This window comes from Podarcis muralis, chromosome 10, assembly GCF_964188315.1.
Source record: "Podarcis muralis chromosome 10, rPodMur119.hap1.1, whole genome shotgun sequence".
Taxonomy (NCBI): domain Eukaryota; kingdom Metazoa; phylum Chordata; class Lepidosauria; order Squamata; family Lacertidae; genus Podarcis; species Podarcis muralis.
Genome location: NC_135664.1, coordinates 49,340,001 through 49,356,610, shown reverse-complemented (window position 1 = coordinate 49,356,610; position 16,610 = coordinate 49,340,001). Strand labels below are relative to the sequence as shown.

The window sequence follows — 16,610 nt, the reverse complement described above, 5'->3', positions numbered from 1 at the left end:
GGGCCTTGGGGTGGAAAACTCAGATCACAGAGCCAGGAGATGAACCGTGCCTAAATAATGCTGGCAGGAAAATATGGGGGGACTGAGGCTGAATAGCAGGGGTTCTGCACAGGTCAAGGAAATGTCAGAAAAGTGAGAATGCAGCCTGCCTGCCTTCCGCCTCGGTGTATGTCAACGCTTGGCTTATGTGTTGGTTGAAATTGCACTCAAACACATCTGCACACTGCACTGCTCAGCTATGACAAGCTGCAAAGAGGGAGCAATGAGCTCGTTAATTTCCTTCAGAAAGGGTCTCTTGGCTGGGATTCTTTTCATCACCAGCCTCCATTCAATTACTTGCCTTCACACCAGGCAAATCCACAGGGATGTCTAACCTCTTGTGCAGCACACACGCTCACTCTCAGTCGATTGTGCTCTCTGCCTGTTGCCCCACATGCAAGCCTCCAAGACCAATCCCTCCTCTGATAGTAATGACATGACAACCCCAATAACCGTGCAGTGAAAGAAAATCAAAGTCATCCCGGTTTGCTTTGTGAGGCATCAGTGAGCCAATCTCCTTTTGGCTTCTGGATTTCTGTAAAAAGGAAGACCAAATTAGTCCCTAGTTATGGAGATTTAACCAGGGCTCAGAAATAGCATTCATCAAAATTAATAGATAGAGGCTAAGAGGGAAATGGCCATCAAAGAAAGAGCTTTGCAGGAAGGGATAAGATGGCTGATAAGAGTTTGCTGATTTCAGCTGCTTGACATACAAACGAGCAATTAAAAATCCAAAAGGTCTCTTCCCAGCTTTCCCCAACTTGGAAAACTAGAGCCTGCTGCAGCAAAAAAGACAGAATGGCCAAGAGCAAAAATAAAAGAAAAATAGTAATAATAAAGTATTAAGATGTGATGGTTCTAATACATGCCAACGAAGGAGCCTGTGTGGGGAACCTAATCTAATGAGATGAATAATATTCTAGGGGTGGACCGGAACTCTTCGTTCAGATGAGGAAAACAGTATATTTTGGAATGTCAGTGCAGCTGGGGGCTGACATCTTTGTTCAATCCAGCCATGAGGAAGAAAGCCCTCCAGGATGGATCTGAGCTTCAAGGTTTGACTCTCGTGCCCAAGAAGAAAGGAGAAGATTAAAACCTGATTTGTCTGCAGGGATGCATGCTCAGCACTTTTTGATAATCATTTGTACAGATGTGTAACTGCCTTCTTTTGTCCCTGCCTCCTTGGAATTCTGCTGGTTTTCTCAGAGCTGGAACTAGAGACTCATGGCAAATTCCGCTTCAGGCAAAATGTTGGTGGCAATTCTAATCATGAGTTGGGGTATAAGCACCTGCTGTTGTCTTTCATTTTGTAGGAGATCACTTTGTATGAAGCGGTGGTTTCCCTTGGCTGAATATAGAGTATGAACTGTCTAAGGATTAGGGTTAGGACAGGACACCTAACGTTTGGCCCTCCAGATATTGCCAGACTACAATTCCCATAATCTCATTGACCATGCTAGCTGGAGGTGATGGGAGGTGGGATACAACAGCATCTGGAGGGCCACAAATTCTCCACCCCTGGGTTAGGTGGTAGCTGTCTATCTATGGATTAGGTGTAGCTAACTCATCCTAGTGACTTTGTGTTGAAAGGTAGGTTAGAAGTATAAGGAATGAATGAATGAGTGAATAAAAACAACTGATAGTTGAAACAGGAGAAGCCAGAACTGAGACAGCCACCAGGCTATGTATATGGCTGTCTTGATTAAGAGAAGACACTCTAGACCAGGGGCAGCCAGTGTGGTCCTATTCCAAAGTTGCTGGGCTACAACTCCCACCATACCTGACCATTGACCATGCTGGCAGGGGCTGATGTGAGTCATTGTCCACAACATCTAGGTGGACATAAGCCTTTGCACATTTCCACCCAACAAATCACAGCCTCTTTTATTTGAAATACTGTATATAGTATTCATATCATACATGCTAGCTGTTTGGAGCATGTAATATACACTAGCTCAGTAATCATAATTACATCAGTGATTTTTTAAATGATATTTCCCTCCCTCCCACCCTACACCTATTTTCATCAGGAGCCCTGATTAAACCAATCTCTTGAGGATCAAAGTAACTCTCCTTGAAAAAATCCCTAGTAAAAGCTCAGTGCATGATATTCTAAATCAGGGATGGCCAACTTTTCATTTCAGGCGGAGGAATGTTTTATTCCACGGACAGTGAGGCCAAATAGTGTTTTGTCACCCCTCCCTTTGACTACAACAAAGTTACCAACATCAAACATTAAGGCAGGATTGGGGAACCTGTGGGCCTCCAGCATCATCCCTGATCATTGGCTGTGGTGGTTGGGGTTGGTGGGAGCTGGAGTTCCGCAACTTCTTGAGGGCATCACAGCACCTTCCACCTGCTTCTCTGCATTAAGGGTTTCACAGTTTGCTCTGGCAAACACATGTTTTATGATCACTGTGGTGGAAAAGCAGCCTGGGAAGTGTTGATGTGGGGAGGAGAACTGAAGAATTGACTGTGCCCACCCCACTTTACATTTCCTCTTTCTGAAGCTGCTTCTGCATACATGCATGGGTGAAGTATAATATATGCCATTCCATCTTTATGGAACACACACATGACATACAAACATGTATGTATTGCATACAAGGTCCAAAAGGGAGATTAAACATTCATTGTGGAATATCTCTGTTTCTTACACATTTTCAAAATGAATGAATAAACAAATGTTTTTCTTCATTAGTAAAATTGGGGGAAAAAAAAAGCTTTTACATGGACAAGATGAATTTGCTTCAAGAACTAGGTCTGACCTGCATGCTGTCAGATGCTGCACCCCCCCCCCCCAGTTCTCACTAGCATTTGATTCTGCCAAGGTGTGATCCAACTAAATATCAATGTCTGCAGGTTCTGATTCAAAGGCAAGAGCAGTATGATATCCTGGCGAAACACAATACAGGGTGGCAACAGCCACACTACTGCTTGCTTGTTTACAAAATAAGTAAATAAAGAGCAACAGGACTTTCAAATAAATAAATAAGAGAAACATAACTTTTTTAAAAACAGTCAAGGGTTTTCAAAGACTGAACTGTCACAAAGTGGCAGAGCGGTAGGGTAGAGAACATTGGCAACTACTTGGTGTTTGCTGTTTCGTGAAAAGAAAAAGAAAATAAGAAGAAAAGTCTTACTGGGATGTCTAAGTAGTCCAACACTGGAGTGGTACAATACATGACTGACTGCTCAGTCTCTGATATAACCAACACGCACACACAAAACCTTGTGCTACTCATACCTATCCATGTTTATTTGAATGTAGTCTCATTGACTTCCAACAGGACTGGAACAGAAAAAGGTCTACAATAGAGTGTGGGCATGGAGAGGGAGGAGTTTCATCACTCTGTGAAAAAGGACATGAAAAGAGCCCTGCTGGATCAGGCCAAAGACCCATTAGCTCAGCATCCTGTTCTGACAGTGGCCAGCCTGATGCTTATAGGAAGCTCAAGAGCAAGGCCTGAGTGCAATGGCACTCCTCTCTTACTAGCAGTATCCATCTATCCTTCTACTCATTAGAGCTGCAAAGGCCACTGGGCAATCTGGAGTTCACCTTGGCCTAAGCTTGTCTTTTGGAACTCTTGCAATTCACTGACATTCAAGTTCACCAACAAATTGGTCATGAAGCTAACTAGCCCCAGACTAGAGACCCTTGCCCAGGACAACATTGAGGAGGCAGTACCTACAGTAAAGGACTGTGGCACTTATGCATAATCACATGTTGTTGCTAGAGTAAGATGTTATTGTAGGGAAATGTCATATTCCTACAGCCAAAATGATTTGTATATTCCACAAATGAGCAACAAAAGCACCATTAGTTTTACATGAAAAATATTGTTTGCATACATGCCTTCTCGAAATGATGTGGATTTGATCCTTATTTAACAAAAGCCATAGTATCTCACAACTGAAAGATGCACCAAACACTGCATATCACAGTCCTAGCTAGATATAAGGCAATGCTCCAATTATGATAGAAAAGATAGGGGCCACTGAATTAAATCCACAAGCTCACCTTGCTACCCCCTCCAATTTTAGCTAAACTGTGATCACCTGTGGTATTCTAAAAACAGTAGCTAAGCGGGGGCATTGCAAAAACCTCTCTTGTAAACTAAGCACTGATATAAGGACAAACTAGCATTTGGTGCCATTTTTGTACACTCTCATGGAAAAATCAGAGCCTATTCTAAGACCACGGATTTGCAGGGAGGGCGGCTGGTGCAGTGGGACTCTAATGCAACCCATTTTCTCCAAGGCCACAAGCCTTCTAAGGCTGCAATCCTATGCACACTGACCTGAGAGCAAGTCCCACTATATTCAGTGGGGTTTACTTCTTTGTAAGCATACATAGATGGCAAATAGAAGTAGAGCGACCCTAAGGGATAAATGCCCAATCTTCCTTTGGAAACAAAACAAAGCAAACCTTCCAGTTTTTGTTCTTTTGTCTCACTTTCCAATATTACAGCTAAGTGGGGGGGGGGGGAGGTGAGAAATAGCTAGAGTCCTTCCCCAATGGGCGACTTTCAAACCCAGCCAGGGAGTCTTCCCACGAGGTCAAACGACACGATTAAAAAAGAGGGGGACTGAAGAGCGAGAGAGAGAAAGGGAGATCTGAAAGAATGCCTCTCGACGTAGCTTCCCTGAACCCCAGAGCCACTTAATGCTTATTCTTCTGGGGAGTCGAAAAAAGCCAAGTCTCTTTCTGCTTCTGCTGCCTTCGACTGGAAAGGCCCCCGGGCAAAGCCAACCTCGGCCCAGGAGCTTGTGTGCTTTGCAGCTTAGGAGATCGGCTGTCCTGATCTAGCGCCCCAGCAGCGCTGCTGACTAACCCTGGGCTAGCAGCGACCCTCGTCCATCCCCCCATACAAAGTTGCATGTCTCCCCACCCGGCGTCGCTTCCGGCGATGGGCGAGCAACAGGCGGAGTGTGCCATCCAGGCTGCTTCCCTTTGGGGGTTCCCTCCACCCCCGAGTGGAGGGACGGGGTGTTCTCAGGGAAACTTCAGCTGCACGCTCAGCGGAGCAGGGCCGGTGGTGTGCCGTGCCTGGGCCTGTGTGTGTGTGTGTGTGTGTGTGTGTGTGTGTGTGTGTGCAGAAGAGCACCCTCCCCATCTAACGTAGGGGGGGGGGGCGCCGCCGTGACAGCAGCCCAGGCGGTTGCCTCTGCTCTTCTCACACCCCTTTTGCAGGGCTGCGATTTTCCAAAACACGCAAACGGGGCTGCGAGCACAAACACAAACGCGCGCACACACGCAACACACACACATACACACACTAGCTGCCGAGTTAAAAAGGCTGACGGCACGTCTCGGGATGGGCACAATTAGGAGCTTTTAATTAAAAGATCCTTGCCCTTTTAATCGACGGGCGATCTCAGCCCAGGCGAGCTGCCGGGAAGGGGAGGGTGTGTGGGGGAGGGGAGCTGGTGCGGAGTGGGGGGGGGGGAGGCTCGTGCAAAATGGGAGGAAGGAGAAAGAGAGCCTAGCTTCTCCTCCTCTCTTCCTCCCTCCCTGAGCGACCCGCACCGCCCCCCCCACCCCCTGCACACGCCGCCACCCCGCACCAAATGCCTCGTAGCCAGAGATACGTGTCTGTGGATCCAGAAGCACAAGCGGACTCATGCCACATTTATTTATTCTCTCTCTCCTGCCCCCGGGAAGATCGCCTCATTGGCGCTCCAGACTGCTCCCAGCAGCAGCAGTCATCCTCATCGGCTCCTCATCCTAAAAGACACCGATCGGGAAGGCTTTTCTGCAGCCCCCTCCCCTCCCCTCCCCCCCCAAGCCCCCGAGGCAATCCCGCCTCTTTCCTTTCGCTTTTTGGAAGACAGGGATCTCGTCAGTTCGATCGATGCCTCTCCTTTTCTTCCACGTTAATGAATAGTGCAGCCTGACAGGCTCTTAATATTTGTGTGTGTGTGTGTTTAGGGGAAGAGATTTCCAGATAGATTCGCTTCTCTGGAGGGGTGTGTGTGTTGTTGGCGTGTTTAAAACGCCGCCGATTAATTTTCCGATATTGATTCCTCCCCACCCCCCACCCGCCTCTCTCTGGCTGGGAGATAGCATAGAGTATTCAGCATGGAAGTCCTCTGCAGAATATGTTAAAAGGCAGCGGCTTGGAGAGAGAAAGGGCACCAAATGCAGTATGCGTCAAACAGACCATCGCTCAATGAAGTCACTTAGCTATTCAAAACATGTTCAGCCATCACTCAACCGTTTGCACCAAGAATAAGGGGGGGGGGGAATGTCGCTATTCTTCCCGGTCACAACCATTTGCAAACAGCAGGTCCAACCCGCCCCCCCTCGCTTACTTCTTACTTTCCCCTATTTTTATAAAAAGGGGGCGGGTGTGGGCTTGGGGGCAAGAGAGGCCATGAACGACGAGCGGAGAGAGGTTGATCTTCTCTTCCCAGTACCCTGCTCCCTTTCCCCGCCATCCTATTTTGCGGGATCTGCCCCCCCCCCAGCACCCCCGAGGCATCGCCGGCGAGCGCGATCGGCCTCAGCTTGGGGTTTGAGGCGGGGACGCGAGGCAAGCCATGTACATGCTGCGTGTGTGCCCACCCATCCCCCGCTCCCCCCACCCCCAAGTTAGCTTCTATTCTTAAAACAGACGGTCTGATTACGGCGAGGCTTTGCGTGCCCACAAAACACCCCACGTTTGCATCAGCCTCCCTTCCTTCTTTCCACGCACGATCTGAAGAGCCCCCCCCAGCTCCATCCCTCCCTCCCTCTCTCCCTCGCCCCCCCTCGCAGCCCTGCACATCTATACCGAGAGAGCCATGCTGAATAGCACATTTCAAAGCAAAGCCCCGGACCCCCTCCTCCTATTTCCAGCGTCTGATTTCAAAAACTGGCTGCCGTAGTGATTCTCCTGCTGCCATCAGACATGTCAATCCGGGTGCGAGAGGACTTGCTCTTGTTCACTTTCTTATTACAGAGGGTGGGGAGGTGGGAAGAGAGGGAAAGGGTTTTGTCCCTTCTCCCCTCCCCTTCCTCTCTCCACCACTTGTTCATTTGGCGAGAGAAGGGCATACAGATCTCTCCCACCCTTGAAACCAGCCTAATAATAATAATAATAATAATAATAATAATAATAATAATAATAGAAAGAATAAATAAGCCACACACAGCCAAGCTGTATATAAGCAGCCTGGAGGAGACGTTACGAAAGCCCCTCGCAAACTCCGCTAGAGAAAACTGGGAACATTCGAGTTTACCCAATTAGGCAGCCGAGACATAACAAGATCTGTTGTTGATGCTAAGAAATTGTACATGTGAGGAAGCGGGGGTGTGGGGGCAGAACACGCCACCAGACATAGGAAGTTGCTCTGCCTCTTTCCCCCCTCTTTTCACTCTCCCAGACTTCTCGTCATCAACATCCATTCGCAAAAGGAGACCAATTATTCCGCCCCCCCCCTTCCAACCGCCCCGTCATTAGAAGCCAACAGCGCACTCCAATAATATAACATTTTGCTCGCTTTCCAAAAAGGAACTGTAAAGAATCCGGAAAGAGGCGGCTCGAACACACACACACACACACACACACACACACACACACACACACACACGCTTTAACAAGACGGTCCCTTTGATGTTTTCACAATACAGAGATCATTGATCACATTAACAGGGTTTCCAGGGGGACAAGGGAAAGAGGGGTTAGCGGGGACAGAATGGGGACGTGTACCTGAGCTATTTCTAACTTTACTGCTTTTCCTCAGAAACTAACCCAAGCATCCTGGCTCCATGGCGGCAGGGTTGGAGCGAGAAAATGGTGGAACGGGGGAGATTTTTTGGGGGGGGGGGAGATGGGAGGGAATGGGACGGAGTGGGGACGGGGAGTGGGGGAGAGGTTGAGCTTCGGAATCAAATACCTTCCAAGCAGCAGGTTCTCCATAATCCAGAATGGGTCATGACTTCTTCGTTCTTTTTGCTGGTTTCATTATCACCGGTACCTTTCATCTTGCAAACCCCTCTGGAGTAAAGCCAGTAATCGGTCCCCACAGCTATGGTCATGAGGCTGAAGGCAGCGAAAGCACCAACGGTGGTTAAAAGCATCTGAACACCTCTGTCAAAGAGCCCCATAATTCTTCATTATACAAATACCCAACGCCTTCTGATTCTTGGGCTGTGTGTGTGTGTGTGTGTGTGTGTTTGTATGTTAATAATAAAATAAAAGAATAATATTTCCTCTAGTAAGAATAATAATAGTAATAATAGCAATAATAATAATATAATGGGTATCTATTCGAGATCAATAGAGAGAAATCTATACATAAAAAAGGGAGGTAAGAAAGCCCACGGAATCAGTGTAAATGGAAAAAAAAATCACACGGGAAGAGGCTTGCCTTTTAAAAGAGAAACGTTCCGGCGGTTAATATTATATATATATATATATTATATAAAAATAAAATAAAGGAAAAAATAGATAACCCCCCCAAAAAATGAGATGCCTTAATCCCTTTTTCTAAAATTCTGGTCTCCAGTTTCCATATGTAATGGCTAATTTGGAGATGGCTTCCACAGTGAACAGGGGAGCAGCAGCAGCGGCAACAGAAACAGCATCCTCAACACACTCTCTCATTATCTGGACCTAGACAGTTAGAGACTGTAAGAGCAGAGATGCAACCTTCAGTCTTCTTGCTCAGCTCTGCAGCCTGCGCCATGAAAAATCCCTTTTCTTTCCAGTTATCTTCTTCGGATATATATTTTTTTTTTGGTGGGGTTTTTGTTCGTCTGTTGGCTCGCTCTCGTTCCAGATCTTCCCTCCGCTCCCCGTTTTCTACCACCGAACTAGACTTGCCAGTATATTGTAAGCCCTTGATTTCAGCTGAACAGGTGCTGAGATTTTGCCTTCCATGGCTTTTCACCCCCCTCTTCACGGCAGCGGCAGAGCAGCGGTTGTTGTGATTGGTGGTGATGTTGGTAGTGGTGGTAAAATGGGCAGAGGAGGGGGGAGTCTCTCCCGGAGAAGCAAGACGGATTTCCCTTCCTCCCCCCTCTCTGCAAAGCTTCCGAAGATCAGGGGAACCAGGAGGCTTGCTGCAGGATATGCTGCTCGTCGGTGTCTCGCGCCTCTTCTTGCCTTGCTAGTTCCGCTCCCACCTACTGCATTAACGTGGTGGTGCTGAAATGGACAGCTCCCCTGCACCGATCACTCCGCGGTGCTGAAGAACAGCTCTTTTACCTCTTTGCCCGGGGTGCTGCTGGGAAAACTGAGGAGGGTTGGCGGGCGCGCGGAGGAGAAGGAGGGAGGGGGGGGGGCAACCTTCCACTTCCTAGATCCTCTTCCCGAGCATCTGCAAGTGATAGTAACCCTTCTTGTTTCTCAAGTGCAGGAAGGGCGGGGGCGATTAGCCTTCCTGCGTGATCCTTTGCGTTTTTTTTACCCCTCTCCTTCCAGATTCTGAAATGATTACTCCCTTACGCTTCAGGAGCTCAGAGAAAGGAGTAGCTGGATCTCTCTTTTCATCCTCTGCGCTCCCCCCCCCCATGCCCGCTCCCCCATCCAGCCTGCTCATTCCAGTAATAAGTGCCCAGAGCTCCTCACATCACAATTAGTCCAGCACAAAACTTCAATCAGCCGTTTCTCTTCCTAGGAGACAGTGAAAATGCAACGTGGAAGGGTAATTTGAAATCTATTTGCATATATTGTTATATATGTTGACAAAAAGGGGGGAAATGTTCTCATTACTTTGGCTGGGTGCTTAAAACATTTTTGGGGGGGGGGAGGAGGGTGCTGCTGTTGGGCTACATCCGTTGTTCTGCTGAATTGTTGGGTGTGGATCTATGTTGTGTGTCTGTCTTTCTTTTGAAAGCTCTCTGTGAGATAACAGATTGCGTACTCCAACAAACTGATATTTTGAAGCCCTGGGAATGGCAAAACAAGGCAGAACAAATAAGGAACTTGATGCATGTGTAGAATCTTGTCATCAAATGTCCTTGCTCAGAGAGAGAGAGAGAGAAAGCGAGCATTAGAACAGAAGAAGAGCCTTACTGAACCAGACCAAAGGCCTTTCTAGTTTTGCATCCTGTTTCCTAGAGCGGCAAGCCTGAAACCTATTAGAAGCTCACATGTAGGAGATATATGGCAATAGCCCTCTCCCACTTCTGTTTCCCAGCAACTGGCAACTAGAGGAAGATTGGAGATAGTAGTTACGCACTGATAGCCTTATCTTAAATGAATTTGTCTAAGCCCCACTTTAAAGCCCTCTAAGGTGGTGGCCATCCTCATGTCTTGTGGTATTCCATAGCTTATCTATGCACTGTGTGAATAAGTATTTCCTTTTGTCTGTCCTGAATTATTCAGCTTCATTAGAGCATTTTGAGTTCTAGTGTTATGAGAGGGATGGAAACTTTTCTTTCTCCACTTTCTGCATGCCATGCATAATTTTACAAGCCTCTGTTATGTCCCCCTTTACTTACCATTTTTCTAAATTACAAAGCCCCCAAATTTGTAACTTTTCCATATAGAGCAATTACTCTGGTCATGTTTGTTGCCCTTTTGTGCACCTTTCCCAGCTCTAAACTATCCTTTTTGGAATGCAATGACCAGCCCTGTAAAGAGAATTCAGGCATGGTTGCACTGAGGATTGTGTAAAGGACTGACAATACTGGTAGTTTTAATCCAGAACCACTTCCTAATGATACCTAGCATGGAATATGCCCATTTCACACCTGGTATATGCTTTATTGATATTCTCATTGCATTATCCACCATGACCCAAGACCCCTTTCTTGGCCAGTCACATCCATCTCAGACCACATCAGTGTATGTGTGAGATGAGGATTTATTGTCCCAATGTGCATCAATTGACACTTGTTTATAATGAACAATATTTAACTTTTTTTGCACATCCAACCAGTTTGCTCCTCTCAATCCCTTTTTGTTTTTTCCCACCAATAATTCAGCGTTTTCAAAAAACTTTGCCACCTTGCTGCTCATCCCAAACTCTAGGTCATTTATGACCAAGCTGAAAAGCACCTGTCCCAACATATATCCTTGAGATATTCCACTTCTTATGACCCTTCATTTAGAAACAAACAAAACTGTGCTAGTTCGCTGTATCTACAAAGCCAATTGCAACATGCTAACAGTGGGCCCAATAATACCTATCTATCCATATTTTTTTAACATACAATACTGACATCAAAGTATGTCCTAAGCCTTCCCCCTCCTTTCCTCAGTAGTCTCAGTTTATGAGGTTAATTACATCAGTCACCTCATAGTTCTTAATGTATAATTGCTCATTAATGTAACAACAGCAAAGGAAGTGAAATGACTCCCATCTAATTTCTGGTCCAACTGATTTCATTTATCTCTGATCAATTTCATAGATCAGAGAACAAGAGAGACTGGAAGGGCTGCTTGAGGTTGCCTGTAGTTTTGCCAGAGGGGTGTGTGGTGAGGCTGAATCTGTGGAAGGTGTTGAAACACGTTGCAGTTTCATACCCCTGCCTTTTTGCCTTTCTTTCCCTCTCTCTTTCACTTTACAGGCTGAGGCGCTTTTTTGTTGTTAAACAATCACTCAAAGGTCTGATGAACATTAAAGAGTTTGCAGAAGATGAATGGCTTGCCTACCAGGTTCACATACAGTAGAGGAAATATCCATCTTTAAAAGATTCCTTTATGTATTTTTATGCTCTTTAATGTATTGAACTCAAAGGAAAACAGATGCTTGGAACTTAGTTTTCAAGGATTATATCAAATACCGTTATTAAAAATAATAAATATTCACAAACAATGTGACAACTTTCTTGTAATCAGAGCTTAATCTCGTGGGGACGTAATGTCATTCTGCATTTTCCAAGGCCATCTAAGCTTCTAGCCCTCATAGTTATGCAAAGCAGCTTGTAGTCTTTCCCTTGTGGTTTTGTTTGTCTTTCCAGTGACCCAGTGAAGAAGATTCCTGTTGCCACTGCCACTGCTTCCAGCTCTCAGGTATTTAGTATCCTGATCTATTTTCAGATGCTTCCTAAGAAAATGATTTTTAATTCATTTCTGCTCTTTCCCCTCCTTATTGATACAGATCAGGGGTGGGAACCCTGTGGTCATAGGTCTACTTCCATGAGGCCCTTTGCCTTATTTCTTGCAGGTGGCAAGGAAGAAAAAGCTGGGGGTGGGGTGGGGGAGTGGTATAAAGATGAGAGAGAAAAGTGGGATGGTCCCACTCATCTTTGCTTCTGGCTTTACTCCTGTCATATCCACTTGTGACTCTAGACCCTGACAGATTACTCCCAAGGAAATACAGAGAGAAAAAGGTTGCTTAAGCCCTAATATAGCTCCATCAATGTGCCAGACACTGGTGCTAGACATCCCGTTTTACAAGTGCACTCCTCCATCAGAATCATGCCCAAAGAATTCACGTGGAAGAAAATGTTACCTTGGATCTAGCATTAAGAATGAGTCAATGAACTGTGTAAGGCTAAATAGGGAGCACATGGGGCTAGGCAAAGATTTGCATCCTGATCCCCTGGGTGCCAGTTGGTTGCATAGGGACCATGCTATGATGGTTAGGAACGTTTTGTTCCCACACCAGTTTCCTAACTTAAATCACCCATTCAAAGTTGCTATTAGGGAACATAAAGGGAAAAGCAGATGGGCAGAATTGGGGGTGGGGGGTTTCGTGTTTTTACCTACATGGCTAATAACTTCAGTGGGTAATTTGGATCAGGGCTGCAGCATGACAGGGAAAGGTTTACAAATATTTAACTATGCCATGGTGCTGTTTCAAATGCAGCTGGATTTTGAAGAAGGAAACTACACCAGCAGTTACAACAATAGAATGTCAGTGTAACATGTAGTTTGGTCCATGGCTAATGCTTTGATCTCAACTGAACTGCTAGCAGAAAAGCATGCCTACTGAACAGCCAAGCCTAGCTACTTAGGACCAGCTACATACTCACTTTTCTGATCCCCTACTCCCTTAACAGGAAGAGGCACTTTGAGACGGGATAATTGGAATTGAAGTGACTAGTGAAGGGCTGCTTAACTTAACCTTTTCCTCACCTGCCATTTCTCCTTTCCAAATTGTACACCGAGCAGCTTCCCTGCCCCCATACTGTGTGCCAAATATGTGTTTGTGATGGCATATTTGAAATACTTCAGACAGAAGAATCTGCCAGGGGGTGATTTGGAGTGGGAAAATGACAGGGCATGAGAAAGGGTTAAGCAGAACCTCATACTTCCATTCACTTCCTCTCAAAGTGCCTTTTTCTGTTAAGCAAGAAAACAAGAAAGCTGAGTATCATCATACAGATTTGCATTGTAATGTGTAGTCTGAGGAGTATTGCCGTGGATCTGAGCACTTTAGTATCACTGAATGGCCTCTAGACAAACCTTCTGTTTTCTCTTTGTGGGGGTTTACAGAAGAGTGAGGAAACGTGGGTTGTTCGTGAGATGGTGGAACTGGGGATTCTGGTTCCTTGCTTCAGGACCAGTATATCATGCTCTCCACCGGACTGGACCTCAGGGTTCTGCAGGATCCTTGAGGCAGACTCACTGACCCACATCTGCAAAAGCCTCCTTTGCCAGGGAATTGGGGACATGACCCAGCCCCTCAAATTGGATACACTTTCTGTGTGATTGAGGGGTGGGGAAATAGAATGAATTGGCCAACCCTGAAGAGAGATTTATTTCTCTGTAGAGAGATAGCATTTCCTCTCTAATTCTTCTTACACACTTCAAAGGCCTCTGAGTTTGGGAAATGTGCTACTGAAAGCCTTCAGGGCATGTAGTCAAAGTAGATAAGAGCCATATCGGCTTAATTGCTTTAGGCACAGTGATCATTCATTTGAAGGTAAGCATGTAACATACCTGTGGACACTTTGCTACCTCTGCCCTGTTAAGAAATCTGGATTAAGGTAGTTTATGACTCAGAGAAACTCTAGCTAGACTGTTGACACCCAGAAGAAGGCAAGTGGAAAAACCCTTGTGCCAATTTTTCTTTTGGGTGAATGAGATCTGTGGTTCCAGAAGTTATGTGACCAAGATCAGTATCTCACTCTGATACTCATCCCGCCCACTGTCCTGAAGAACCAACTTCAAAAGTCAATCATACCTAAACATCCTAGTCCTTACTCAAAATCCTAGCTTGGCTTCTGCCAAAGACTTTAATGCATAAACCAGACCAGTACATAGGCAACAAATGACATGCCCTTTGTGCCTTCCTTTTGAAGAGTGGGATGGTCACAGCTCTTAGCATAGCAAGCATCTGGAGACACAACAGTTGCACCATTTTTGGCATGGTGACCCACCCCCTATAACCATTCTTCTCTGATACTTATTGACTGGTCTGGGTGACACCAGTTCTAGCCAAACTCAGCACCCTTTGAGTTTCAACCCAACTAGTGCAGTATTGAAGTTTGGGGTGTAACTCACCTTGTGGTGAAAGCCTGGCTCCCGTTTTCCTATTTAAACAGAAGTATGTTATCTGGGTTGAGCTAAGACTTGAGAGTTGCCATATCACCACACTGATGTGCTTTATGCACCAGTACATTCCAATGACCAATCACTGTATCAGACAAAACCATGAAGATCAATCATACTAGCTTTCTTGCCCACGTCAACTTTATCATGATAATCATAGTAATCCTTCCTTTCCCTCTAGTGTTGCCAAAGAGAAAGCCACCAAGGAATGGAGCCAAACCAAAATAAAATGGCAGCCACGGCAAATTGAAATAATTTGTTTGTCAACAAATGCACGCCAGTGTCTGGCACCATTGCTGACAAAAGCCATATCAGCATCTGCTCTGCTCCATAGCAGACGTTCCTTTCCTTCTGCATGGAGCGAGGCTCTGAGGAGAAGATGGAGGAGGAGGAGGAGACATTTGCAAATGTACCTTTACTATTCTAGTTCTGTTTCTCTCTATACTACTGGGCCTTCCTCTTGATCAGACCAGATTCTGTTTGGTTTATGGGGGTGGGGTGGGGTTGCTTCCTTGTAGCTGAGCATTGGAAAGGCATATACATACAACTATGCCTCCCAGAAACAGTGGCACTGGAATGGGAATGGTCACACAGACATTGCTTTTTCTCGTGGTGCTTTAAAAGCATATTGGAAAGCAGAGGAACATCAGCTATGCTTCTGGTACTCTGTGGTCAAGCTGGTGAATGAAGACAAAATGCTATTACATAATTTGAACATTTTAGAAAATGGTCGGCTTAAAAGGTAGACTTTCAGCATTCTCAAACTTTCTGCAAAATTACTTTTACTGCACCATGAGGTTCAGGAGAATCAAGAGGATCCACATCCAGCCTTGTAAGGTAAAGAAGCATGCTCCTGAGTGCTAAGGCCAATGATGCTTGATAGCATTTGAGGCTCTAACTTCTACCCTTCTCAGGCTCCACATCTCTGGCTATGGAGTGGAGATCGTTAAAGAGAAAATCCTAAAACCTAGCACTCTGATGTCCTTTCTTCCTGCCTGGTGTGTTCTCTGGTGAGTAAGCGGTGTCTGATGTGATGAGACTTGTTTCCTTGAGACAAAATGGCTCAGGGAGAGCTGCCTCTGGGAGCCTTCCATGAACAGCTCACCCTTCAGCCACACAGAGTATTTTGTCTCAGATGGTGGGTCAGGAGAGACACCAGATCTGATGCCCTCCACTGCTTGCCCCACTGCTGCTAGCCTGCCCTGTCCCAGCTGCCCACAAAGCCACACACAAGTCCTGTTCATCCTCTCCACTCATCTGCTGTGAAGTGGCTAGTGGTGGCCATTGCCTAGCACTGTAAGAGCACTCTCTTCCTCAGGGTGAGGCATGGTGAATGAAGTGGCTCCAGAGAGCTCCACAGTACTGTTTTGCTGCCATTATTGCCACTGTCCTGGCAAAGTGGTGGCAGTACAGCTCTCTTTCAGCCCACCTTGCATACAATGCCATACTCTGGAAGGATTGTGTGTCACAATACAGGGGCCTTCATCACAGTATGGCATTGTCAGGTGAGATGGTGCTAGAGAAGTTTTATGCATCCATCCTGCTGATGCAGAAGCAAAAACAGCAGGAGGATAACGGGGAGGTCAGTGCAGGGCCACAACATAGAGCAGGTGTGGGGAACATTTGGCCCTCCATATGTTGCTAAACTGCAACTCCCATCATCTCCATTGGCCATGCTGTCTGGGGCTGATGGAAATTGTAGTTCAGCAATATCCAGAGGGCCATACATTCCCACCTCTGCCATAGAAGCAGCAGTGGCTGCTGGTCTGCTCCAAACAGCAGAGTATCTCCAACCAGCTCTAGGGCCCTAATTTAGGACTCTCAAGTTTCAGGCCAACAGCCTCAGGCTAGGGGTCAAGGACTAGGTCTTGCTTCTCTGCCAGGAGTGCAGACATTCAGTCTTGGCCAGCTCTTCCCCCTTCATATCTGAATTTTGGCAGTTGCTTAGGCCTAAGACCATGCTATCTTCTGGTGAGACATTTGTCCTCAAGGAGGAAGCTTTGGGGAGGGCCGCCTAAAATTATATAGGTGAAAAATGTACTTTCAAATTGGCAAATCATTCTGAGACAGTCCTGCAAGGAGAAGTAGTGGCAATCTCATCTTCTGGTCATGAAATCCTCCCTGAAAAATCCATAT

General features: G+C 46.2%; 1 protein-coding gene across 2 annotated transcripts in view; it reads right to left on the bottom strand.

Annotated features, from left to right (window-relative positions):
• The window catches only part of CACNG2 (calcium voltage-gated channel auxiliary subunit gamma 2), a 124,644-nt gene extending 115,225 nt beyond the window's left edge, over positions 1 to 9,419 (bottom strand). Inside the window, exon 1 of one of the 2 annotated variants that reach the window (XM_028747061.2) lies at positions 7,921 to 9,419. In XM_028747061.2, coding sequence (XP_028602894.1) covers positions 7,921 to 8,131 — 211 coding nt within the window. In that variant the 5' untranslated portion in view covers positions 8,132 to 9,419. The remainder of the gene's footprint in view (positions 1 to 7,920) is intronic. The other variant, XM_028747060.2, reaches the window with a different exon arrangement.
• Positions 9,420 to 16,610: the final 7,191 nt, after the last annotated feature.